This window comes from Ictalurus punctatus, chromosome 4, assembly GCF_001660625.3.
Source record: "Ictalurus punctatus breed USDA103 chromosome 4, Coco_2.0, whole genome shotgun sequence".
NCBI lineage: Eukaryota > Metazoa > Chordata > Actinopteri > Siluriformes > Ictaluridae > Ictalurus > Ictalurus punctatus.
Window position 1 is genome coordinate 9,457,883 of NC_071284.1, and position 26,248 is coordinate 9,484,130.

General features: G+C 39.7%; 1 protein-coding gene across 1 annotated transcript; it reads left to right on the forward strand.

The window, feature by feature from the left end:
- The first annotated feature begins 408 nt into the window (after nt 1–408).
- On the forward strand, nt 409–20,803 carry mlycd (malonyl-CoA decarboxylase). The gene is made up of 5 exons (XM_017465636.3): nt 409–1,055; nt 8,425–8,537; nt 8,674–8,830; nt 8,946–9,098; nt 18,169–20,803. The coding sequence occupies exons 1-5, from the start codon at nt 489–491 to the stop codon at nt 18,712–18,714; spliced, it is 1,536 nt and encodes a 511-aa protein (XP_017321125.1). The 5' UTR covers nt 409–488; the 3' UTR covers nt 18,715–20,803.
- Nucleotides 20,804–26,248: the final 5,445 nt, after the last annotated feature.

A 26,248-nucleotide genomic window follows, 5' to 3' on the forward strand; every position in this document is an offset into this window, starting at 1 on the left:
ATTTTGTTGTTGTTGTTAAGGTATTTATGGATGTTTATTTCTATACTTTGTAAAGCAACTTTGAGTGAGCGATAGATAGATAGAAAAAGGCCAAACCCTTATATGCTTTGACAAAACAGTTCTAGCGCGTTCATGTGATCCTTTATGTAATGTGCACTTTGGTCTAAATCACAAGTGCCAGGGTTGCCAGGTTCTCACAAAACCTTCCCGTGGGGGTGATCAAGAGAAGTGTGGAAAAATTGTGAACAGGTTAGTTTTGTTGTCTGTTTATAATTATTTTATCGCGAGATGAAGTATTTTTCTCCACTTTTATTTCACGTGTTTAACATATATTTGCAATCTAATCCTGAAAAGGTGTTTGAAATCCGCGGACCTGGCAACACTGTTAGGAACGCTTCCTCTTTAAAAACCCGGAAATGCTTTACTACAGCATGAGGTGAACGGGGTTTATTTTGGTACTGAGCACAGGTTTATATACTGCGTGTGCCATGATAGCCGTCAGATTAATCGTGTGTACTTTCTCAAGGACCTGGCGACATAGATGTGTTTCTGAGTCTGTCCAGAGCTTCAGACTGTGGACCTGTCGTTCGTGTTCCTCCGTCGCAGGACATATTAATAATAACAATAATAATAATCAGCATAAAGACATGAGGATCATGGAGGAGATGCTTCGGAGGACTGTGGTTCCGTTACCGAATTACGAGACGAGAGACAAATCCCCTCCACCCCCTGACTCCAACAGCCTGGACTTCATGCACTTCTACAGAAACCTGGGAAAGGAGCAGAGACTGGTGTTCCTTGAAATACTGTCCAGGGAGTATGGAGTGGATCACAGAGGAGCTTCAGAGATGGCGCGGAAACTGGTCGATATACAGTCACGGGACTTGGCTACTATATTGCAGGCTGAAGATAGACTGCGTTACAGTTTAACCCCAAGATACAAACATTTACTGAGCCATGTTAGCAAGGTGGAAGGAGGGGTGAAGTTTCTGGTGGACCTCCGAGCTGAAGTTCTTGACTTTACCTCTAAAGTTACAGACAGCCCGCACTTGAGGGTAAATTCTAGTCTTTGCACTGACTTAACATTTAACACAACACTAACAGTCGAAGTCTTTTACACAGAAATGACTCTGGGTGGTGTGTGGAAAAGTTCTGAAGTGCCTGAGAGTGTTTACATAACAGCACCAGTGCCCCTTCACCCACTTCAGCCTCTGGTGTCCTGTTTCATGAGCATGACCTCAGACACTGCCTGACTTTTACCCTACTTCAGCAGTGAAAGTTCAGCTCTTTCCTTTTCAGTGGCATTACTCCATAACAAGACATGCATTGTGGCATATTGTGTTTGGCTAGTGATAAAGACTTTAGTTTACTAATAGAAATTCATTTACATTTCACATTTCTCTCATTGGTGACTGAGTTTACACTGTGATTTTCGACACTTTTTTTTGTTGTCACAGAAAGCTCTGGAAGCTCTGCGCTGCCATGCATGAGAAAAAAATAATAAATCGCATTATTATAAGAAAAATATTATCAGTAAAAAATAAAATCCCGTTGCGTTATTTCACCAACTATCACGATACTAGGATGAAATGTCACGTTATTACAGGACACGTCGTGTACGAGATAAATATCGAAAAAGCAACTTAACTGATCTTGTTTTTACACTATTTAACAATAGTATTAATGGGATTGTCTTTAGTGTACAGACTGTACACAAAGGCTTCTCAATTCACAGCAATTATCCAGACCCCAACCCCCAACCCCCCCCCCCCCCCCCCCCCCCCCCCCCCAAAAAAAATAAAAATAAAAATTGGTCAGACCTTTTTAGACGTTGCTTTATTCTTAGCTGAGCCACTTGAACGACATGGGAAACCATTAAGTGTCTACAGGCTGGGTATGCTGTTATGCAAAAGTGCAATCTGGCTTCTATTAAAAGCTTTATCTCCTTGAGGAATTGAGCTGAGATGCAGGAATCTCCTTTGACGCAGGCTGTACAGGAACCAAGCTCCTAACTTTACACCCATTACTAATGTTTTTATTGCAATAATGCCATGTATTTCTCATAATAACAAGATCTTTTCACATAATAATGGAATACTGTTATCGATCTAACGTGAGGTTTTCACATAATCGCATGATCTTTTTATCGTTATAACGAGATACCGATGAGATTTTTTTATTTCATGCGTGGAGGCGCAGAGCTTCCTTAGAAAGCAATCACACATCGCAAAAGAATCCTTTCGTCGTGAGTCATGAGTTCAGCCATCTTAGAACACGTGACGATTTTCACCGAATGCTGGTTTTGTACAAACAAATACAGTTGGCGAGAATGTTCTAGCAGTGTCAAAAAAATTTTTTATTTAGATCTCTGAGTGTGACCGATGCTATGGTCTAAAAGTCACCAATATTAGGACAGCACAGAACTATGCGAAACACAGGACGGCTGAAGATACTGTAGTGCCAATGGCAAAACGAAATGTGCTAATGGAGAGAAGAAAAATCCTTACAAGCTCAAGTTTACTCTAAAATCTTTTTCTGTTCACGCAACTCCATTTTCTGCCAAGCTGGCATTGCGGTGATTGAAGGTGTAAACAGAATATACTTATTTTCTTTAATCACAGGTTTTTGTCATTAGATGATCTTCATCTTATAATCTGACATGAAGAACGCATTTCTGCATAGTCTGTTGTAGAATTTATCGGGTTCATCATGTACAGTGTCACAGCTAATGATCTTAACAGACCTCCATAATCACAGTCTAATATCTTATTTACACCTGTCATTCAAACTAAATGAAACGTATCTTCCGTTTATTTATGAAATGAGTCCTCAGTCCAAATGGAGATAAGGCATTTTGTTTTGCTAGTGTTCGAGCCATGGGCATCGCCATTATCCATTAACCTAGTGGTGGAGAACCTTACCGTTCTGAGTGATTTCCCAAAAGTCTTGTTTGGATTGGCTAGGGCAATAACGTAGTTCATTAGGCACTCCTTCATTGCTTTTGTGTTCACACTACAAATGTTATGTAGCTATATGTGTCCCAGATCACCTCTGAAAGTGGTTTGATTGATTGGACCACAATGTGCCTACGAGACACATTAGACCCCATTCACACCCTGTACTCAGCGTTGTCCCCTTATGATCAGATCACCCTAAGACCGGAGTGAACAAATAATCAGTTTATTAGCTAGTGCATCAGTTAAGTAAAAGCTCCATGTTTTTGGTTGAGCATAAACTCTGGTCTTTGTAGGAGTTCAAGTTCTGCAAATAGGATAAATCATTTTCATTCTAGCCTAAACGTGTGCCAAGTGCATTGCTCTGAAATGAACATTGAAGCAAAGAGCTGTATTTCATTGCATTTAGAGTTTCAAAACTGCTAACCTCAGCACACGTTAACTTTTAAATCCTAAGTCTCTGGGGAACCGTTCAATGCCTAAAAGTGATCTGCATGCTACTGAGCCTCACAACCAAATACGAAGATCTAATAGCTGCTCACCGTGGAACTGAGGAGATCGAACAATTTCAGAGTGTGAAGTTTGCCCCAGCATTAAAAATCTGTGGATGATCAGTTAAGGATTCCTTGCTCAGCATGGCCCGTATTTTTGTCTTGCCTCCAGATGTTATTCAGCCTCTTTGCAGATTGCTGAGGAATAGGGCTGAGATTTATTAGTATATAACATGCTGTGTCAACATGTTTCTCCAAAATCTACACTGTTTTATTAGTTAGGACTGGTTTAGCACTCACAAATGTCAATGCGCTCCACAATTTCCATTTTAAGTTTTGAAGAGATGAGCAGAATGTCATTTGTTATGGTTTTTAAACATCAGTTCTCATTTCATAAGAGAATGAGCCGCTCGGTATTTTTCCATGATTACAGTGTGATTTAATTTCAATGCCTTAACCATAGTCTGACATTCAAACTGAATTACACTTAATAATATGCTTAAAAGCTCCATTAGAAACTTGATTGAAGGACGATTAAGATGTGCATGGTCAGTAGAGGGGTTTAAACTTATAATTGACAGGCAGGAAAACTCTTCAAAGCAAGCGTGAAATGATTTAAAGGCACTTCATACCAGACAGTGTGTCGTGCATCACATGGTGTCTTTCTGAGATGTTCAAATTTGTGCACTGAGGCAAGAGTAAAACTGTTTGATGTTTTGACTATGTATAAAATTTGAGAAAACTTTGTTGGGGAAACATTTTGACCTGCTTGCCATTGCATATTAAATCCAATATCAAATACCGAGGTATATTACAGTAGGCTTCTATATAGACAGTGTCTTACACCAAGCCTTCTCGCAGATTATTATTCTAGGCTTTGTAAATTATGAAGCTCCCTTGTATGTAACTTTTCATTTATATTAGTCATTGTTTGTTATTGTGCAGCATGCACAGGAATCGTCACCCACCTTTAGTATGAATGACTAACGTATTTTTGAACACTTGTGCAATACATGCATGCCAAGATGTACAGCAATGTCATGACACATGACCACATGACATAGTATTCGACACAATTACCATCGCCATATGACCATCCTTCTCCTCGCCTAATACTAATACGTATGTTGGAGCTGTGTAAAGCTCTTAAGGTCAAAGCTATAGATAACCTGTTTATTAGACTACTGTCAACTTCTTTAATCTCTACACTGCCGTATTGAATATATTTAATATCTTTGAGACATTTAGAACTCATTCCCATTCGTTATCTCACTCCCATGCTGTCAGTGAGCAAGCTAGCTTCTCAGTCTATTGTGGGATGTGCCATCCCTCCATTCTCCCTGGTGGAGCTGGATAGTCCCCTAGGTCAGGCTGCACTGGCCTCCCACTGGCCTCACTGTCTATTCTATGCATTTACAACTCTACCACTGTTTCTGCCCACATTGTACAGAATATTTAGTGAGCAGACCACAGAGTTCCCTTAGACCTGCCGCTTTTAGTAGTTAACAGAATGCCTTAGCAGCTTCCTCCTCGAATATCTCTATTGTCCTAAATGAAAGAAAATGATTTAGTAGCCTTGGCCAGGTTACCCGGACCTGTGGGTCTGGCCCTCCAGAGTGAAGTGTAGGTTGAGGATTATTCCTGAACGAAAGAACTAATACAATGTCAGCTCGCAGGTGGAAACTGTTCAGCAAATGGTGTGCATCTGAATTTAATGCACTGCTCAGTTCCTAGAGTACTAGCCTTCCTACTGGGACTGCTAGACAGCAGAAAGTCCCCATATTGAAGTGGTGCCCATTGCACCATTTCATAGCACCGTTGATTGTGTGTCTCTGGGAGCTCAACAGCTAGGGAGCTTTCGTCTGCCACAATTCCCCAAGAGCTTGAAGTGGGATCTCACCCTTGTACTGGAGTACCAAAATATCACCCCTTATGAGCCCTTCTAGTATGCTGAACTGAAATGGGTTTCTCTAAGGACTGCCTTTTTGCTCGCAGTCACTTCAGCAAAAAGAGTGAGAGGACTACATGCATTGATTATGAGCTCGCCTTGTATGTGTTGGCGGCCATATGAGCCTGGATTGACCTTGTGCTTGAATCTGGGGTTTACTTACTTTGGTAACCAATCACTTGGTTGACATTGCAGTGTTCCTTGAAATGGGCTCTTTTTTTTTTCCAGAACTTGATGATGGATTGTGGTGTCTTTTGAGTCTTTGCCTCATGGCCATCAAATGAACCGTTTATCTGCCAGATAGAAGATACTTGAAGCGCCCATGTATAAACAGAGACTGGCACACTGGTTGGTGGATGTCATCATCAATAGCCTACAGGGCCATATGACAACAGTGTTTATATCATAATGGACAGATTTTTGAAGGCAAGAATAATATCAGGCCCTGGAAAGGGGACGTGAGTCTCTCGCTCTCTGTAGTCAATTTTAAAGCATGACATGGCAAAAGCACTTAAAAAATATTGGCAACAAATGAATTAAGACACAATTACCAGAGGTAAATTGGGCATGTACAGTATTAGATACATGACTTATTTATTACTTACTTTGACTCCAGTGTACTTTATATATGTCTATTTCACTTAGGGTTGCAAACAATTTCTGAGGGCTCTGCAGTTTAGAAAAGTTTGGCGAGCATGGTGCTGTATATCTGCAGTGTGATGTCATGATCCAATGATCAATCCTCAGTTTCTGGGGGGGTAAAAAGCTACATAAGCAAATGCAAAGCAGTGGTAGCTGCAGATTTTTTTTAAATTGCTGTCAGTTGCTCTGACGTTTAAAGTAGAATAATATCCTGTAAGTGCTTAGAAGTAATTTCTCTGTCCATATTGGGGTTGATTGATTGATTGATTGATTGATTGATTTAAAAAAAAAAAAAAAAAAAAACTTTTAAGTTGAATGGAAATGTGCTTAGTGAAGGCTCTGAGCCAGGGACAAAACACAAACTAGACTTGTGAGACAGAAAAATGAAGCAAGTTGCAGACTATAAATGCTGTGTATCTCTTCTTGGTCATGGTCTTCTCTAATTATCTCCGGCTCCTCTGGGTGCAGCTGATGGGAAATTTCATTCTTTGGGCTCTAGCACCTCCATATTGTTTTGAAGATAATGGGTGTCTTATTAATAGTTATGCACCCATCTTATATTGAAGCCCCATACTGTTTTTTTCAGATGATCTTTACAACTTCCAGATTTAAGATTTTAAAAATGGCTGGAGATGGAGCAGACCTCACGTGAAAAGGGAGACTGTTCCAAAGTTTGGGATCAATCACAGAAAGGACTCGATCACTTTTTGTCTTTGTACGACAACCGGGGACAGATGGAAGAAGTTGATTACATGATCTGAATGCTTTAGTGGAAGAGAAAGGTGAAGAAGGTCAATGATGCACTGTGGAGCAGAACCAGAAAGAGCTTTGTATACATAAATTATAATTGTAAAATCAATTCTAAACTTGACAGGAAGCCAGTGAAGAGATGTCAGAGCAGGGGAAATATGATCCCTCTTTTTGGTCCCTGTTGAAAATCTAGCTGCTGCATTTTGCACAAGCTGCAGCTGAGATAAGGCAGATTGAGGAAGGCCAACATACAAAGAATTACAGTAGTCCACCCGTGATGGAACAAGAGCATGAATCTCGGTTTCTGGGTCTTTTCTAGAGAGAAACTGTTCTAACTTTGCAATAGATCTTCAATGAAAGAAGCTTCTCTTAACAGCAGCACTGATTTGTTTATCAAAGTGCAAGTTTGGGTCAAAATTAGCTCTAAGATTTTTGACATATTTGTTAACAGAGAGAGGACCTAACTGGGCCTCAAGAGCAGAAGAGACAGTAGGGGAGCCTAAAATAATGACTTCAGATTTGCTTTCATTTAACTGCAGATGATCGTTAGCCATCCAACATTAATGTCCTCAAGACATTTTAAAAGGAACCCAAAAGGACTTGCCATTTGACTTAACTGGTAAATATCATCAGCATAGCAGTGAAAGGAAATATCATATTTCCGAAAAATAGAACCCAGGGGAAGGGGAAAACAACAGAGGACCAATAGGGAGGGACTGCACAGTGGCTATGATTGACAGGGGAGAAAGAGTATGAGATCATCAGGATTCTGACTTTTTCCATATTTTTTTCAGATTCTGAAATAAAATTACACTATATAGCTGTGTTTTCTGGAGATCTTCTGCTCGTAAAGTCTACATTGACTCTATCCCTTGACCATCCAAGGGGTCATCTGACAAACTTGCGGTAATATAGTAATGGAGAACTTAAGATGACATGCATGGGTAAGGGCAAATTAAGGAGGGAATGTTAAAATACTTGATAATTTGTGTAGGATTAGGTCATTTTTTACTTTGTAGGTTTGGAGCTTTGTGAGTCACACAAGTGTGTATGTGTTTTTGCACATTTGTGATGGTGCAAATACACAGATTTCACTGAAGGGTGATCACACATCTGTGCCTCTATGTGATTGTGCACAAGAGTGCAGATCTCTGAACCTCTTCAGATATGAAAGCTGACCCACTGGAGTAGCGTGCCTCCACGCTGAAATTGCGTTCTGTTTACCACAGATCTTCTCCACTGTCTCTCGGAGCACATCTAATAACATTAGCTGAAGGGCAAACAAACAGGCCTAGAGTGCAGCAGCCTGCAGAGAGAAATCTGATTTGTCTAAATCCGAAACTCAACATGCCAGACTGCAGAAGATCAGAAACCGGCTGTGAAATATTAATGTGCCGAGGAGCCACGAGGTTTTACATATGCATCAGACGTAATGTAATCCGGATGCAAATGAAATTAGTGTTGAATTAACTTACTTGAATAAATTCTTTGATTTCCATACTAGAGAGGGATTTCATTAGCTAACATACACAAACTGTCAACTAATGAAGAGTTCATTAGCTGATTTGGAAAGTTATAGAAACAAGCTCTTGTTGGATTTAATTAAATGTAATTGTGTGTGTGCGTGTGTGTGTTTTAGGATCTTAACAGCACTTTGAAGAGCCTCCTGTCCGAGTGGTTCTCTGTCGGGCTTCTCCGGTTAGAGAGAATCACATGGCAGTCCCCTTGTGAGCTCCTTCAGAAGATCAGCCAGTAAGATTCAGTCACCTCTACAGAATGCTGAAAAAGACATCCAATGCCTTGACATAATTCTTTAACTAAATTGTCATCAAATAGGAATCACTCATGAAAGCGACTAGTGAATGTTGATCAGGATGTGTGTTTACAGGTATGAAGCGGTGCACCCAGTGCGTAACTGGACAGACATAAAGCGCAGAGTCGGGCCTTACAGACGCTGCTACTCCTTCACACATGCCTCTATGCCTGGAGAACCTCTGGTGGTCTTACATGTAGCCCTCACACAGGACATATCAGATAACATCCAGGTTAGGCAACACTATCTCACAATCACCTGCCAGACTTTTCACTCACATTCTTCATACTGTTTATTCACACTTGATATCACTTTGCTGATGGTCATCAGTGTTGTTCGTTGTTTAGAGCATTGTGAGAGAGTTCACCACACTGGATGCAGTAGAGGAAGTGGAGAAGATCAATACTGCCATTTTCTACTCCATCTCCTCCACCCAGGCCGGTCTGCAAGGGGTGGATCTCGGCAATTACCTCATCAAGAGGGTGGTGCGAGAGCTGCAGGTTGGTGTGATGATGTAGACATGTAGCACATACTGTATGTGTGGTGGTCTGGGCAAACTTTTCACATGGTGACTTGTGGCATTTTCTACTATGTTTAGTTTTGGAAACTACAGGCTTTCCTCAAGTATAGTTCTTTAGAACCTTTCACTTTAGCATGAAGTGAAGTTTCAAATCCAAAAGAGAAATGGGAGATTCAATTACATTTAAATATACCATTTCAAATCCAACCTCCTGATCAAATGTATGACCAATAAATATGACCGTTGAGATTGTCAATCTTCAGTTGTTTCTTAACTGGCTCGAAGTTTAGAAAGTTGTTTATATTAAATATAGCTTATGTTTTCTGAAAGTAGAGTTGTCAAAGTAATTTTTTGGCAGCCCCCCCCCCCCCCCCCCCCAATTTTATTTAATTCTTATTTTATTATAACTTTTGACCGTTTGCCACAATTCAGCCACAGCACCATCCAATATGTTTTCCAAGGTGGCCACATACAGTACATACACTCAGTTGCAAGTTTATTAAGTACTTTTATTACTTTTTTTGTTTCTTTTTATAGACAGTCAAAATAAATATTAATATTTACACACAGGAGGGAAGTTCACCTTGTGAAGATGACCCGAAATGAATCTGTGCATCGTGTAGCAGAGATTTAAAGTTGGGCTAGATTTTTTTTGCTCTTTTTTCTTTTTTTTAATAAAAAGTTTAAACAATTTTTCAGAATATTTAGTAAAGTTTTCCTCACATTTTGTAGCTGCGGATGAAATATCAGCTTGGTGGAGAAACTCTGGTCTCTGTGGCACCCCAGAATAAAATTAACGATCTCTCATCATGTCCCTACCTAACCATCAATCATGTTGCCTTTCAAATCTCTTTCAAAGCTCTCCTTCTTACTCTAGAATTCAAGAGTTTTTTTGTTTTTTGTTTTTTAATAGGCTGAAGCATGTGCATGTTTTGGAGGCAGAGTTATATAGAGGCTGTTTTGAGTTTTAAAACAGCTAACTTCAACTAATCTCTACCAAAATCATTGGCTGCATCCGAAAGTCCCTATGACCCTACTATAGTAGGCATAAAGCAATATGCCAAAGGAGTAGTATGTCCAAATGTTCAGTACTCCTAAAACATTAGGTGAGAAAAACCATATATGATGTATAAATGACCTGCTGCTTCCACAGAGATTCTGCAGTAGGGAACCAATGGACACTGTATTATCACATAAGGCAATCAAAATGACGGAAGGCAGAGCGTCGGCTCTTTTTAAGCTGTAGGTGACATGACAATGCCAACATGTCGGATGTAGTTTGTCCAGATTGTATTCATGCTACAGACTTATAATGATCAGTATGTACTGTATCAACATCCGAGCAACAGGTACTGTGACAGTATGTGATTTCAAACGCAGCTATTGACTATACTGTTACTAAATTGCCCAAAATTCTCCAGGATAGTACAAGTCCATTGGTGTATGGCTGCCCAGAACTAGCACACATTTATAAAACAAAACAATTCAATTCAATTTTATTTGTATAGCACATTTATCAATAGACATTGTCACAAAGCAGCTTTACTGAATCTTAACAGGAACCAGATGGAAAGATACGGAAGCTCTTCCATGTTGGAGACGTACACATGCTTTTCTGACTGAAAACAGAATTGTGCCAGAAGGTTGAAAAACAAGAGGCATTCTGGTTTATAGATTCAAATGATTTTTTTTTTTTTTTTTTTTTTTTTTTTTTTTTTTTTTTTGCTTCATGGAAAATGCTGATGAAATAAAGAGCAGAGTGGCTGCTTGTGTAATGGAGGTTAAGAGCTCTTAGGCGAGAGCTGTAGGGTTGCCACTCACTATCGAACAGCTGAATGAAGGAGCAGGGGAAATGGGATAGGGGCAAACACAGGGCTGATGGGTATAATTTCATGCAGATGATCCACACCGTTATGATTAACTCTTGTGCTGCAGTGAGTGAGCCGGTTGTCTCACTGTGTTTCGCAGAATGATGAACATGCATGATGTTTTCATACCCATGTTCATATTAATTGGGTAGACATCTTGCACTGTAAGTTATTTTGACTTAATTTCTCATTAAATTAACATCTATAATTTTTTTTTCTTTATATTTACACCACAACACTATTGAATTCTCGAATCAGTGGGTGTGCATTGATTTTGTAAAACACCACGGCGCTGACAGTAGTTTTGGCTGTAACATTAATGAAAGATTAGCCAATTAGCCATAATATTAAATCCACTGACCGTAAAGAGAATAACATTGTTTATCTTCTGGCAGTGGCACCTGTCAAGGGGTGGGATATATTAGCAAGCGTAAGGATCTGAGCAACTCTGACAAAGGCCAAATTGTGTGGCTAGATGCAGTGGTTAGCACCTACTAGAAGTGGTCCATGTGAGCATCAGAACTGGACCATGAAGCAATGGAAGAAAGTGGCCTGGTCTGATGAATCATGTTTTCTTTTACATCATGTGGATGGCCGGGTGCGTTTGCATCGCTTTCCTGTGGAAGAGATGGTACCAGGATGCACTATGGGAAGAAGGCGAAACTATGGAGGAAGTGTGATGCTCTGGGTAATGTTCTGCTGGGAAACCTTTAGGTCCTGGCATTCATGTGGATGTTACTTTGTCAAGTACCACCTACCTAAACATTGTTGCAGACCAAGAACACCCCTTCATGGAAACGGTGTTCCTACCTCCAGCACCACCACACTGAACACCGATGCCCCCCAGGGCTGTGTGCTCAGTCCATTGCTTTTTACCCTGCTGACTCATGACTGTGCTGCCAAGTTCAGTTCTAATCAATCAATATTGCTGAAGACAGCTGTGGATTTCATCAGTAACAATGGTGAGTCGGCATACAAGCAGGAGGTGAACCAGCTCACAGAATGGTGTAGAGACAACAATCTATCGGGAGAACTTCAGGAGAACCCAAGTGGACCACTCACCACTACACATCCATGGAACAACTGTGTATACAGTCAAAAGCTCCAAGTTTCTTGGTGTTCACATGACCGAGGACCTCTCCAGGACTCTCAACACCATCTGCCTAGTCAAGAAGGCCCAGCAGTGCGTCCACTTCCTGTGAAGGCTGAAGAGAGCCAAACATTCCTTTCCCAACTTCACCTCCTTCTAGCTAAAACACAGTTAAAAAGTGTGATTTGAATCATTGGTAAATCACTGTGGTGTAAACACAAATTCTTCCACTCCGCTACGTTTCAGGTCGTATCACACCCCTGCCATGGATTATTTTTGTATAACAGCATGGTTTTAGTGTTAGTCCTTACGTATATAGTTAATAACTCAAAATACTGATATTGAAATATGGAGTTAAGTTGAAATAATGAGATCTAGAGTATCAACCTTTTCCACAATTTGTCTTTTAAGGCTTTTGGGGGGGGGGGATTAGTATGCTCAGAGACAATGTTAGTTTGAATTGTGGAGTGTTTCGGAGGGGTGAAGGTGACTCATTCTGCCAGTGGGGAACAGCTACAGTGATGGATGCAAGAAGGAGGGCAAGGAAAAAAGCAAAAAATAATAACAATAAATAAAAGGTCATGCTGTGATTTAGGGGGAGGAGAGACGGGTCTAGTCTGTCTTACAGTGTTGTACTCATGAGGCATTTCTACCCTTACTTTCTCTCACTTTCTTTACATCTCTCTCTCTCTCTCTCTCTCGCGTAGGCCTGCTGACTGAGGATTTGCAGTAAATTTAGCTGATGAATAGAAAATGACCCCCAGACACACTTATCCTCACTTCCTCCACAAGCTTGATAGAGAGCATGCTGATAAATGATGAAAAGGCAGAAGGAGGGGGGGGGGCAGATTTAGTCTTTCCCTTCAGGGACCAGGCTGACAGTCTGCCTTATTTTGTTGTCTGCTTTCTCAGACTCAAATATAGACCAGAGAGAGAATGAGTGAACGAGGGTGGGTACAGTGGATGTAAAAAAAAAAAAAAGTCTATACACCCCTGTTAAAATGGCAAGTTTTTGTGATGGAAAAAAAAAATGAAACCAACATAAATAATGCCAGAACTTTTCCAACCCTCAATGTGAAATTACAATGTATAAAAATTTATGTGGCAAAACAATCAAACATTTTAGGGAAAAATAAACAACTTACAATAACCTTGTTGCATAAGTGTGCACACAAGAAGTGTGTCCATCCAAAATTTACCAAAGGAGAAGACTATAACTTACCAGGGACACTGCCAAGAGACCAACAGCAACAAAGGAGCTGCAGGAATATCTGACACGTACTGATTTCTCTCTGCATGTGCCTAACCCCCCCCCCCCCCCCCCCCCCCAAAAAAAAAAAGCACATCAACAAAAGAACATGTACATGGTGGTGGCAGCATTGTGCTTTAGGGCTGCTTTTCTTCAACTGAAACTGGGCCTTTAATCTGGGTGGAGGAATCATGAACTCCAAATACCAGTCAATTTTGTCACAAAACTTTAAGGCTTCTGCCGTGCACTTACGATGAAAAGGAATTTCACCTTTCAGCATGACAGTGACTCAAAGCACACCTCCAAATCAACAAAGGAATGGCTTCACCAAAACAACATCATGGTTGTGGAATAGTTCAGAGAGTCCAGACCTAAATCCAATTGAGGATCTGTGGGATGACCTGAAGAGGCCTGTGCACAGGAGATGCCCAGCCAATTTGACAGAGTTAGAATGCATTTACAAGTAAGAATGGTTAAATATTGCTAAGATAAGATGTGCCAAACTGATTGACTCTTACCCAAAAGATGCCTTCATAAAATCTAAAGGTGCTTCAACAAAGCATTAGTTTAGGGGTGTGCACTCTTATGCAACCAGGTTATTGTTAAATATATATATATATATATATATATATATATATATATATATATATATATATATATATATATATATATATATATATATGTATATGTGTGTGTGTGTGTGTGTGTGTGTGTGTGTAAAATTTTATTTGTTTGTTTGTTTTTCCCCCCAATAAATGATTCTTACTGTTTTTCACTTTAATTTATAGGGTGCAATTTCACAGTAAAGGTAGAAATGATCACTTTTTTTATCCCACTTTTTTGTCCCATGTTTACATTGCACATATCCACTTTTTCTCTTGCACATTTTGTCTTTGCACTATTCTTAATATATTTTTTTGTGTTTTCCTATGTCCTCTATATCAGAGGTTGCTGGGAGGATTCACAAAGTAAGAATTGTATTGTCTTTTCCTGTACATAAGACAATAAACTCTTGAATCTTGAATCTGGAAAAGACTCTGACATGATTTATCTTTGTTTCAATTGGTGTTTTGTTTTTTGTTTTTGTTGTTGTGTTGTTTTTTTTGTTGTTTTTTTACATCACAAAAACCTGCCTTTTTAACAGGGGTGTGTTGACTTTATATAAACATTCTGTGTGTGATATTAGTCCAGGTGAAGTGAGGAAAAAGCAGAGGTCTTGATATGGCTAAGCATATTTGTCAGAGGGCAGAATCAGAGCTGTGTGATAGTCATGGTAGCAAAGAGGAAGCTGCTCTGTGAAAAGACCATGATGTGTGTTTTGATTGTACAAAAGGCTCACACACTGCTGTAATAGTCGCACAAAAAATAGTCATGTCACTTGCACTTAAACATTAGCTTTCTAAATGTGTAATGTACCATTAGCTTTTGATTAGCCTTCAGGTTGTCACATGTATTATTATTATGCTTCCACTTAATGTCCACTTTATTAGACACACTTACATTGTTGGTCCTTTTTGTATGAACACTTGGACACTACGTCAATTTTTCTGTGCACAGTTTGTGTTAATCGTCCTCTGCTCTACATCACTGGTAAGATTGCAGCCACAGGAGCGGTTGCTATTATATAGCAGACTGTGTGAGAATGTGTTCTGCTTGTCAGATTATATGATATACACTATGATATGCACTTTTATTAGGAACAGTATTCTAATACTGGGAAGGCTCTCCTTTTGCTCTCAAAACAACTTAAATTCTTCATGTCATGCATTCCACAAGATGTTGGAAACATTCCTTTGAGATTCTGGTCCATGTTGATATGATTGCATCACACAGTTCCTGCAGTTTTTTCAGGTGCACTTGCATGCTGTGAATCTCCAGTTCTACCACATCGAAAAGGTGTTCTACAGGATTCAGATCCGATGACTGAAAAGGCCACTGAAGAACACTGAACTCATTGTTATGTTCATGAATCCAGTCTGAGACTTTTGATTTGTGACGTGGTGCATTATCATGCTGGAAGTAGCTATTAGAAGATGGAAAATTGTGGCCATGAATTGTGGTACATGTTCAGCAACAATATTCAAATAGGCTGTGGCATTCAAGCGAAGACTGATTTGGTATCAATGGGCCCAAAGTGTACCAAGAAAACATTCCCCACACCATTACACTACCTCCACCAGCCTGGACTTTTTACACAAGGCAGATTGGGTCCATGCATTCATGCTGTTGGCGCCAAGTTCTTACCCTAATATCTGTGTGCCTCAGCCGAAATCAAGATTCATCAGACCAGGTTACATTTTTTCCCAGTCTTTAACTGTCCAGTTCTGGTGAGCCTCCGCTTTCTGTTCTTGGCTGAAAGAAGCAGAACCTGATGTGGTCTTCTGCTGTTGTAGCTCACGTATTACATTCTGTTTAAATCATGAATCGGCACATTCGAGGTTGAGACTGCGTGAAATGGTTTCATGCTGGGGTAAAGATAAAATTGATGTGTTTAACAGAGCATGTGCTTGCCAATTGGCTAGTCACACACCTGCTAGCTACAGCTCTCTTCTACTTTCCATGCTGCATCACTTTATAACCTGTTATGATAGAACCGTGATGACATTCTTCCTGCTTCCACAATTCACTCTTCTTTTCTTTTAAAGCCCACACTTTTAATTGATGTTTTGCCACTGCCACTCCTGTACAGTTATATGTGGGTTTCGTGTAGTCCTATGCCATCCTCCTGTTGGTGGATTTTAGACGAGCATTGTAGCAGCAGTCACACTGTGAGATTTCTGTCACTGCCAGAATTTTGTTGTCAGATATCTTCGGTTGCAGTGACACTAAATTTTAATACATTGTGCATTCTAATTATGCAATCTCAATTGGCAACCAAATAATTCTGTTCCGTGCAGATTTTGTCTGAGAATAAAAATGGCTGAAATTCCTCCATCTGGCTTTATACAGACTAGCAAATCGTCATGTCAGGGTCACTGTTGTTCTGAGAACGGTCTCTTAAGCAAAAGGGCACATGATGGCACATGCAGTGTTGGCACTGGTGGCTCAGTGGCTAAAGTAACTGATCAGAGGTTTGAGTCTCAGCACTGCCAAGATGTTGGGCCTTTAACCCTCTCTGCTTCAGCCGTATCATAGCTGACCCTGCGCTCTGACCACAGCTTCTTGACAAACTGCGATATATGAAGAAACTTTCACTATACTATAATATATACTCAAAAAGAAAAGAAATGTCCTCTCACATTGAACTGCTTTTATTTCCAGCAAATTTCTTAACATGTATAAATATTTGTATTAACATAAAAAGATTCAACAACTGAGACTTACACTGGACAAGTTTCACAGACATTTTACGAACAAAAATGGAATAATGAGTCCCTGAATAAAGGGGGTTGATATCAAAAGTAACAGTGAGTATCTGGTGGCCAGCAGCTGCTTTCATTACTACAGTGCATCTCATCCTCATGGACTGCACCAGATTTGTCAGTTCTTGCTGTGAGATGTTACTCCACTCTTCCACCAAGACATTTAAAAGTTCTCGATCATGTCTGGCTGGGACACATGTTTACATGTAATTTTCCACTGCAAGGACGATCAGCTGTCCTTCCTGTCTCCCTGTAGCACTGTCTCAGGCGTCTTACATTACGGACATTGCAGGTTATTGCTCTGGCCACATCTGCAGTCCTCATGCCTCCCTGCAGCAGGCCTATGGCATGTTCACGCAGGTGAGCAGGAACCCTAGACATCTTTCTTCTAGTGTTTTTCAGAGTCAGTAGAAAGGTCTCGTTAGTGTAATAAGTTATTGTAACTGTGACCTTAATTACCTACCGCCTGTAAACTGTTTGTGTCTTTAGGACTGTTCCACATGTGCAACAATTGTTCATGGTTCACTGAACAAGCATGAATAACATTGTTTAAACCCTTTCCAATAGAGATCTGTAAAGCTTATTTGGATTTTACAAAATGATCTTTAAAATACAGTCTCCTGAAAAAGGGACATTTTCTTTTTTTTTGCCAAGTTTATATGTGACAAATAAAGGCGGCTGCTGCTTCTTCTGTACTGCGGCAACCATTTGTTTTTATTTCCTCAGCTGCTATACAAGGTATATAGCATAGATAACCGTATATACAGTAGCGGCTCCTACAAAAAATTTTATACAATGTACATCAGAATAAATAAGCAAGGAGTGTAGGGAAAAAACAACTAGCAACTTGGAACATTTTGCATCACTGACATTAATGGAGCAGAATAAAATGTTTTATTAAGCATAATAATTTGTATGCCAATCATCAGAGCTTCCTGGTGTGACATTTGGTACAGCATATTTCCTGCACATCAGGACATAAATCATTTTTAGGTGCTGTGCTACTCGGCATAAAGTACACGATCAAATGCGAAGTAAAAGTTTTGTTCCTTTCTTTCAATTGCCAAAATAAGTGTGTTAAAGGTACTCATTTTACTTCAGAAGTATAATAGCATGAGTCAGTTTCAGCAAATGCTGATGCCTGGCACGGCGCTGACTATTACTGGAATGGAGGTATTTACTTTGCAGTTGAAAACAGTTTGCAAGTTGTATATAAAGTGATATGATTATATAAAATAGATAATACAATCAGGTATGGCATATCAGTGTAACCTAATCTGAAACTAATAATAATAATAATAATAATAATAATAATAATGCAGACAAAAACCAAGGTGCAAGGTAGTAAAGCAAGTCATTTTAAAAACATTCCAGTATTTTCCCTAATCAAATAATCAGACTTTCACATCAAATAATGTTGTTTGTGATCTAGTGAAAAGCATGATATTAGGATTGATTTGTCCTTTTATCTGTTTCTACAGAGTGAATTTCCTCACATGGCTCAGTTCTCCAGCCTCTCTCCTATCCCTGGTTTTACATCATGGCTGCAGGGTTTCCTGGTTCAGTACAGGAAGGACGGCCGTGCCACCGAGCTGCTCTCTGAGCACGAGTGGTCAGAAGTGGAGGAGGCGACAGGAGCAGTTTCCGGTGCTGCTGCCCTCGATGCCCTACGTACCCTCCTCGCCTCTGGAGACTGGCATCACTCTGAACGCTTGGTGCGCGCTCTGGAGCCATTCCTGATGCGTCTGTGTGCCTGGTATCTGTATGGAGAGAAGCGGCGCGGTTATGCCCTCAACCCCGTCGCCAACTTCCACCTCCAGAACGGCGCGACCTTATGGAGGCTCAACTGGAACGCCGACACTAGCCCCAGAGGCATCGCCAACTCGTGCGGCATCATGGTCAACTATCGTTACTTCCTGCAGGAGACTGGCGTCAACAGCAAAGCCTACTTGCACAACAAAGTCATCACAGCGTCGGAGCAAGTGCTCAGCCTTGTCGCACAGTTCCAGAAGAATAGCAAACTCTGAACCTATTAATCAGAACAGTACAGGTTTGCATACTGAAGAGTTTAAAAATGATATCTGTTTAAAAATATACTTAAAGGAACAGGTTATAATTTCGAAGTCCTCTGTTGTTTGGGAGGGGAATTTCAACTGCAGTTGCAGTAAAAATGGTCCAGCTTCTCCCAGCTGAGCCTGCTGACTCTGATCAATGCTATGTATGCCACATGAGATGCCTTTTAAGAAAAAGGGGAAGAGCTAAGTAACAGACTGATAAAACATGAAGAGCAACTTGAAATGAATAAACACACAGGGTCTCCCAAAGGTCTCCATAGACTTTTTAGCAAAATGTCTTCCACAATTTTTCATACTTTTATTTATTTATTTATTTATTTATTTATGTATATATATAATGTGCAAAAGTACCCTTTGTATGGAGACTCATGGGAAACACTGTATTGCATGGGGGTATTGTGAATCACACTTCATCAAGCAAGTAGGGATATTCAGACAGTGAGTATTGGTATCAGGACCATTTTCTGGCCTGAAGCACCCCAACAAGTTAGCCTAACAGAGTGTGTATAAAAGGTATAAAACGGTACAGTAACATAGGAGCATATTGCAAACAACGTTGTTACATTTTTAACCGTACTACTAGTCTAGAGTGCAATTGAGTCTTTTTGAACGAAGACACAAGCCAGACACATCTATCAGCCGAAGTCTTGCTGTCATTAAAGGAAAACTCCACCCTAAAACACATTAAATATTTCTATTGAAGTATTTGTCACGTGTTTAGCGATTATCATACTGTATTTTAATTATTCCCATGAGAACTAGTGGTTGTCTATTGCTGTGACATTGCAGGCAGACACTGTGAGCACTATCACAAACTTAAATAAATAAATAAAGAAAGAAAAATTGCTGTTAGGTCTTAAAAAGAAAAGAGCAAGCACTGCTTCTCTCACTAACCATTTTCCAGTGACGATTACGGTCATATTAATGAGAAATCCACTGTGGAATTAGTGTAGACAGCAAACAATGGGATTCATAGTTCCAGAATGCAATGCGGCTATTCAATACAGTTACGACAGAGACAGTTCGCCATGTACAAGATGACAAGCACAATGGCAGTGATGGCGGTATTAGCATGTAAGTTGGCACTTTGGAATCTTCTCTGTCTGAGTAAAGTGTACAGATGAGGAGGGTTGAGAGCTGGGCAGACTAAAAGGATTAAAGCCCTGCCGCATTGCTGTCTTTAGGTAGAAATGAGTTCCTACTGGGTCCACTATTATCTCGTAGTTGTACGCCATTGTGGGTAATGTAGAAGCCGACATGTTGAGAAGAGTGGGTTCAGGGTGGATTTTTTTCCTATAAGTGAGTTAACACAGTAGGCTAAATAAAAAGTTGCTCTGAAAGCAACCCCAACCCCACGAAGAGTTTGTGTACATGCATTCGACCAACACACCACTGATGGTTCGCCATAACCTGGCAACAGAAGCTTGCAGAGAGTGAGTTGTGAGGATATCAGGATCAGATATGCGCACTTTAAAAAGTCCTAATGTATATAGCGTGCATGTTTCATATCCGGTGTTATTTAGGCTTGTAAATGGTTTGCGCTTCAGTTGTAAACACTAGTTAATGTTTAGAAAATGATTTACTTACAGCCCATATGTAAAATGCTTTTCAGTTCATTCACTCGTTTGAGATTTTGCTTGTGCTCTTCTTTTCAATGCACACACGAGTATTATTTTGCTGCAGACCTGTTTTGCGGTTTTGAAAGACGAGGAGTAATGAAGTGAGAAGAATCTATCAGACCCTGTCATGTCCCCACTTCACAATGTGCATTAGAGAGAATGAGGCAGCGCGAGTGGGCGGAGACTGCATGAATAAATGAGACTTTGATTTCTTTATTAGCGTGATGTCCATTAGTGTGAAATGCTCACTGCGCATGTCATGCCGGCCCTTTTTTGTTGTTGTTGTTTTTTGTCTTGTCCTCATATAGCAAGCAAAGTACTGTGGATAAGTGAACAATTCATAAGAATGTTTTTTTTTTTTTGCTTCAACACAGATTTATGTATATATTGATTCATCTGTAATAAACCATGGTCTGCAATCACCTCATTTATTCGGCCATTTTTCTCACCCAGCTAACAGTAAGTGCTCTCAGTGCTTGATGAATATTAGATTTGGGAGATGGATTGTAATGTATCTTAAGTAAACCGTCCGAGTAAGCAAACACATTTGTATCAGCGTGACATGGCAACCATGACAGCTTTTCTGTCTGCGTTTGGAAAGATTTAACACTCTCCAGCCGTCTTTATTCCTCTGTCTCTTATAGAGCCTGACGAGACGGCGACACTCGCCATCTGTTTTCACTCTATTGTCCTGAAGAATAAAAAACCTATCGGTTGACTGTGAAATTTAATTTTTGCTCGTATCCTTTGAGCTGCACTGCCCTTGAAATGAATGGAGTTCGGAATAATGTTGAAATCGATTGATACAATTATGATATTCACTTAAACGGCACACAAGTTGGAGGAACAATGTCGATGTTTAAAGGATGCCTTTAGGGAGCCTCTCCAGAAGAGAGTGAGAAAGCGGAGAGTGAATGTTAGAGACGAATGTAGAGTTGCAGGCCCAGTGCTGTTACAGTACACTTGAACACATCAAGGGCTTCACTAAGAGGTAAATGGAGGCGGAGTTACTATGGTAACTGCCCAGATGCTCCATCTCGTATCCTTCATTCCTCTTTTTATATCAATTTGTCTTAATCTGAGGCCAATTTTATGTATGCTGATGAGGCTTCGTACGTCCTGAGTCGTTTCGTGACAATTTCTCTGACATTCTGGAGCTTGAGCGAGCGATATCAATGCTCTCGCATTCTCCAACGGATGAGAATTTTCAGTTATTACATAGCTCTGTTCGGGAAGAGCTAGAAATGCCAATGGATCTCGTCTGTGTTACTGCTGCATGAACAGATCTGTATTTGGGTAAATCCATGGCAGCTTGGTGTACATCAGAGACTGTAGCTGTATTGTAGCTTTGAGGATCCAGACAGCAGCACTTGAGAGGGAATTGGCTTATTTGAAGTAGAGTGCTGAAGAAAAGGAGATGTTCGCCTTTGCTCTCCCCTCAAGGATTACCGAGGCTGTCATTTAGCGGCGAACCGTCTCTTTTTCACACGCAACGTCCTGCTGAGATTTAGTAATGAAAGCTGCTTACTGTTGAATTTGTGATGAATGTGTTTTTTTCAAGTCATAGCTCAAACAAACTACACAAGTTCAATGCTGATTCTAGCCTTTGTGTTCTGAAGCGCTTCGCTAATGAGTTACTGCGTCTTCTGCAGGGTCTAGAAAGTTTTTACACCAGATGCCAATGGAGTAACGGTGGTTTTAGTAGGATGGCACATCTATGTGTGTGGGATAATGGGGATTTTCCATATTTATTAAACTGTATGCTTTTGTGTGTATGTGCAAACAGCTGCATGTCTGAAGAACAATTTCTATATGTCCATTCCTTTTATCCATAAAATCAAATAAACACTAAACACAACAAACCAACATGGCTGTCTGTACATTCTCTACAACACTATAATGCACTGTACATTAATTCGTCTGCCTTTGATTCATTTAGCGTTAGTTCAAAACAAGTAAGCTCTAACTGATATACAAATGAAACACCATTAAAGCAACACTATACAGCCAACAGTTTCTGACCATCAAGCCAATTTGTGTTCCAGATTTAGTCCCTCTTTTGCTGTTTGTTTGGGGAAGGCCTACATGATAGTCAGGTGTCCATGAACATTTGGACATATAGCTTACTGTTATTCATTTAACTTGCTAATACGTTAGCGAGACCATCTTGAGGCGTCTACTATTTCAGAACGAGACTGTACATGTATTGTTATTTTTCCATCCATGCATCCATCCATTTTCTGTACCGCTTATCTTTACTGGGTCATGGGGAACCTGGAGCCTATCCCAGTGGGCATGGGGCACTAGGCAGAGGACACCCTTGACAGGGTGCCAATCCATCGCAGGGCAGAATCACACATACATTCACGCACTACGGACACTTTTTGGACATGCCAATCAGCCTGCAATGCATGTCTTTGGACTGGGGGAAACCCTCGAAGCACGGGGAGAACATGCAAACTCTGCACACACAGGGCTGCGGTGGGAATCGAACCCTCAACCCTGGAGGTGTGAAGCAAATGCGTGAACCACTAAACCACCGTGCCCCCTATTGTTATTTTTATATTACAGAATTCAATCTCCAGTAATTGTTTTTTTTTTTTTTTTAAACTTCACAAACTTCCAGTAATAGCACAGGAACATAAATGCAGCAGAAGTTGTCTTCTGCTTGTTATGTTCACATGTCCATGTCAGATGTTATTACAATGTAGTAATTAGGGGTCTGCAGAAGTTCTGGCACCCCCATAAACCCACCCCTGGTATCCCATGGGACAGGGTTGATGGCTTTAGCACACAAATGCAAAAGACCATAAAACCATTTTTAAAGAATCTTATCAGTAAAACAATAAATCAGTAAATAATAAAATAGTATTGTATTATCACATACACTCACCCTCCACTTTAATGGTACCCATGATCATTCATATAATCCAGTCAGCCAATCACGTGGCAGCAGCACAATGCATAAAATCATGCAGTCACAGGTCAAGCGCTTCAGTTAATGTTCACATCAAACATCAGAATGGGGGAAAATGCGTTCTGTTTGACTTTTACTGTGGCATGGATGTTGGTACCAGATGGGCTGGTTTGAATATTTCAGAAACTACTAATCCCTTGGGATTTTCACACACAGGGTATAAAGAGAATGGTGAAAAAAAAAAGAAAAAAACCCCATCTGAGCAACAGTTCTGTGGGTGGAAATGCCTTGTTGATAAGAGAGGTCAGAGGAAAATGGGCAGATTGGTTCGAGCTGCCTGGAAGTGTAGTACTGTGTGCATTTTTTAGTACTGTAGTAACTCATTTAATTCCTCTTTACAACTGTGGTGAGCATAAAATAATCTCAGCATGCACAAAACATCAAACCTTGAGGTTCATGAGCTACAACAGCAGAAGACCACATCGGGTTTCACGCCTGTCAGCCAAGAACAAGAATCTGATGTGATCATGGGCATAGGATATGCGAAACTGTACAGGTGAAGATTAGAAATATATATATATATATAAATATATATCACCTGTTTTTTTTCAGTCTTCAAGTATCCAGTTTGGATCTGTAATTTGAATAATTCATTATTAAATACACATACGGAGAAAAAAAAACATACAGGCAAGTGAAAAGTAGCCTAATAATGCTGTAAAACCACATACTGTACCTTACAAAATTCATAAGGCACTTCATCCTGGACATGGGGAGGACAAAAAGCTCTCATCAACCACCAGTTCAGCCTCAACATCAACAAAAAATATTAATAATATACAAACTTCATTCTATATTACAATACTAATGCATTCCCACTCCTCTTAAAACTACTCATAAAGAAGAAATTAAAAAAGTCCGAGTCCACACCTAAGCTAAGCACTGTGTTATTCCTCTGACAAAAAAGGGTATATTTCTCAGAAAGTATTAAACTATTCTTTAATAATCTAAGTTCTAGCAAAATGTAATAATCAAACGTTACTGTGCAATTTCTGGTGAACTGGGTTTTTGTGTGTGTGTGTGTGTCTATTTTAGGACATTAAAAATATTATTACATTATTTCATGCCATGAAATGTCTATTTCCAACACAAATTAACAGCAATATTATCAAACTGGCAAGAAATTAAATGAGTGTTCTGCTTTAAAACATTAATATTTAGTTAGGACCTCATTTCAGTTGATGTCCAGCACCAAAAGATGCTTGAGCAGAATGTGGTGCCAGAAAGAGCAACTGTAGAATAAAACCTTACAAGATGGGACTTCAACAAGTTCATCAGCATAGCTACTGTGGCCAGCCAACTGCACATTACATTTTAGAGCTCATTTGTTAATAAGTAATTACCGTCTGGATTGATTAGGTGGCGTTTTACACCCATTTTAATGGCTCTGCAATTGCAGTCAAGTTAACCGTGCGCTGAAGACTGTTTGATTGCCTCATCACAATGTCTCCTAACAACACATAAATCAACTCTTTTTTCCCTCTTATCACTCCCCATATTAGAGGCTGCTTTCAACACAAATGGACATTATTATTGGCTCTGAGAGCTATGTATTAATGTCACTTGCGGTTTTCCAGATTGTACAGTTTAATCATGTTTAAGAAAGATGTATTCTGACCATTAGGGAACATTGTGGACAACCATGCGAAAGATAAGTTTACATTAGAACATTAGAACATTATGGAAAACCATGCGAGAGGTAAGTTTACATTAGAACATTTTGGAAAACCATGCGAGAGGTAAGTTTACATTAGAACATTTTGGAAAACCATGCGAGAGGTAAGTTTACATTAGAACATTTGAACATTATGGAAAACCATGCGAGAGGTAAGTTTACATTAGAACATTAGAACATAATGGAAAACCATGCGAGAGGTAAGTTTACATTAGAACATTAGAACATTATGGAAAACCATGTGAGAGATAAGTTTACATTAGAACATTATGGAAAACCATGCGAGAGATAAGTTTACATTAGAACATTATGGAAAACCATGTGAGAGATAAGTTTACATTAGAACATTATGGAAAACCATGTGAGAGATAAGTTTACATTACAACATTTGAACATTATGGAAAACCATGCGAGAGATAAGTTTACATTAGAACATTATGGAAAACCATGCGAGAGATAAGTGTACATTAGAACATTAGAAGATTATGGAAAACCATGCAAGAGATAAGTTTACATTACAACATTTGAACATTATGGAAAACCATGCGAGAGATAAGTTTAATACCTTTGCGGGTTCACACAATAAGTCACTGAGGTTGAAGATTTAACTGAAAATGTTACCACGAAATGAAAGCTCATGGAAATAAATGTGGGAAAAGAAAATGATTTTTATGCTGTTTAATAAGCCTTGGCGGTTGCTCATGAGTAAGGATGAAATGAAATGAGAGAAAGGAAAAAAAGAAAAGCAAAAAAAAAATAGAGGCTTTTCTTTCATTTACAGGATAAGATGTTTGACTGAAATCGTATATGTGATGTATTCCAGGGGTCATGGAATGTGATTTATGCAAAATTCCATTTTAACCTGCATATTACACTCACCTCTAACTCATAAATTTGAATTATTCCTGGGATATATGAAATCCAGATCTGCAAACATGGTAGCTTGAAACTAAAGTGAATTCCAGTCCCCAGTTTAATTAATATTTATGACTCTATTTTCATGATCAAAACGCAAGCAAAAGATCCTGGAGTTGCCGTCGTTGGCAGAAATGTTTTATTTTCTGTGAACGTAAGTGCAGGCAGTAAAATGGCGAAGAATGACATTAAGTGTAAAAGCAGGTAGGGTTTGAATAAAAACACTGAGACTCAATTTATTCAGAAATATGCAGGAGCAGGAACATTTACACAAGAAATTTGGCATTCATGAAAATCCAG

Coding starts and splice junctions, on each gene's coding strand:
- mlycd (XM_017465636.3), top strand. CDS start 489: ATGATAGCCGTCAGATTAATCGTGTGTACTTTCTCAAGGACCTGGCGA. Junction 1,056..8,424: donor CAGACAGCCCGCACTTGAGG/GTAAATTCTAGT, acceptor TGTGTGTTTTAG/GATCTTAACAGCACTTTGAA. Junction 8,538..8,673: donor CTCCTTCAGAAGATCAGCCA/GTAAGATTCAGT, acceptor GTGTGTTTACAG/GTATGAAGCGGTGCACCCAG.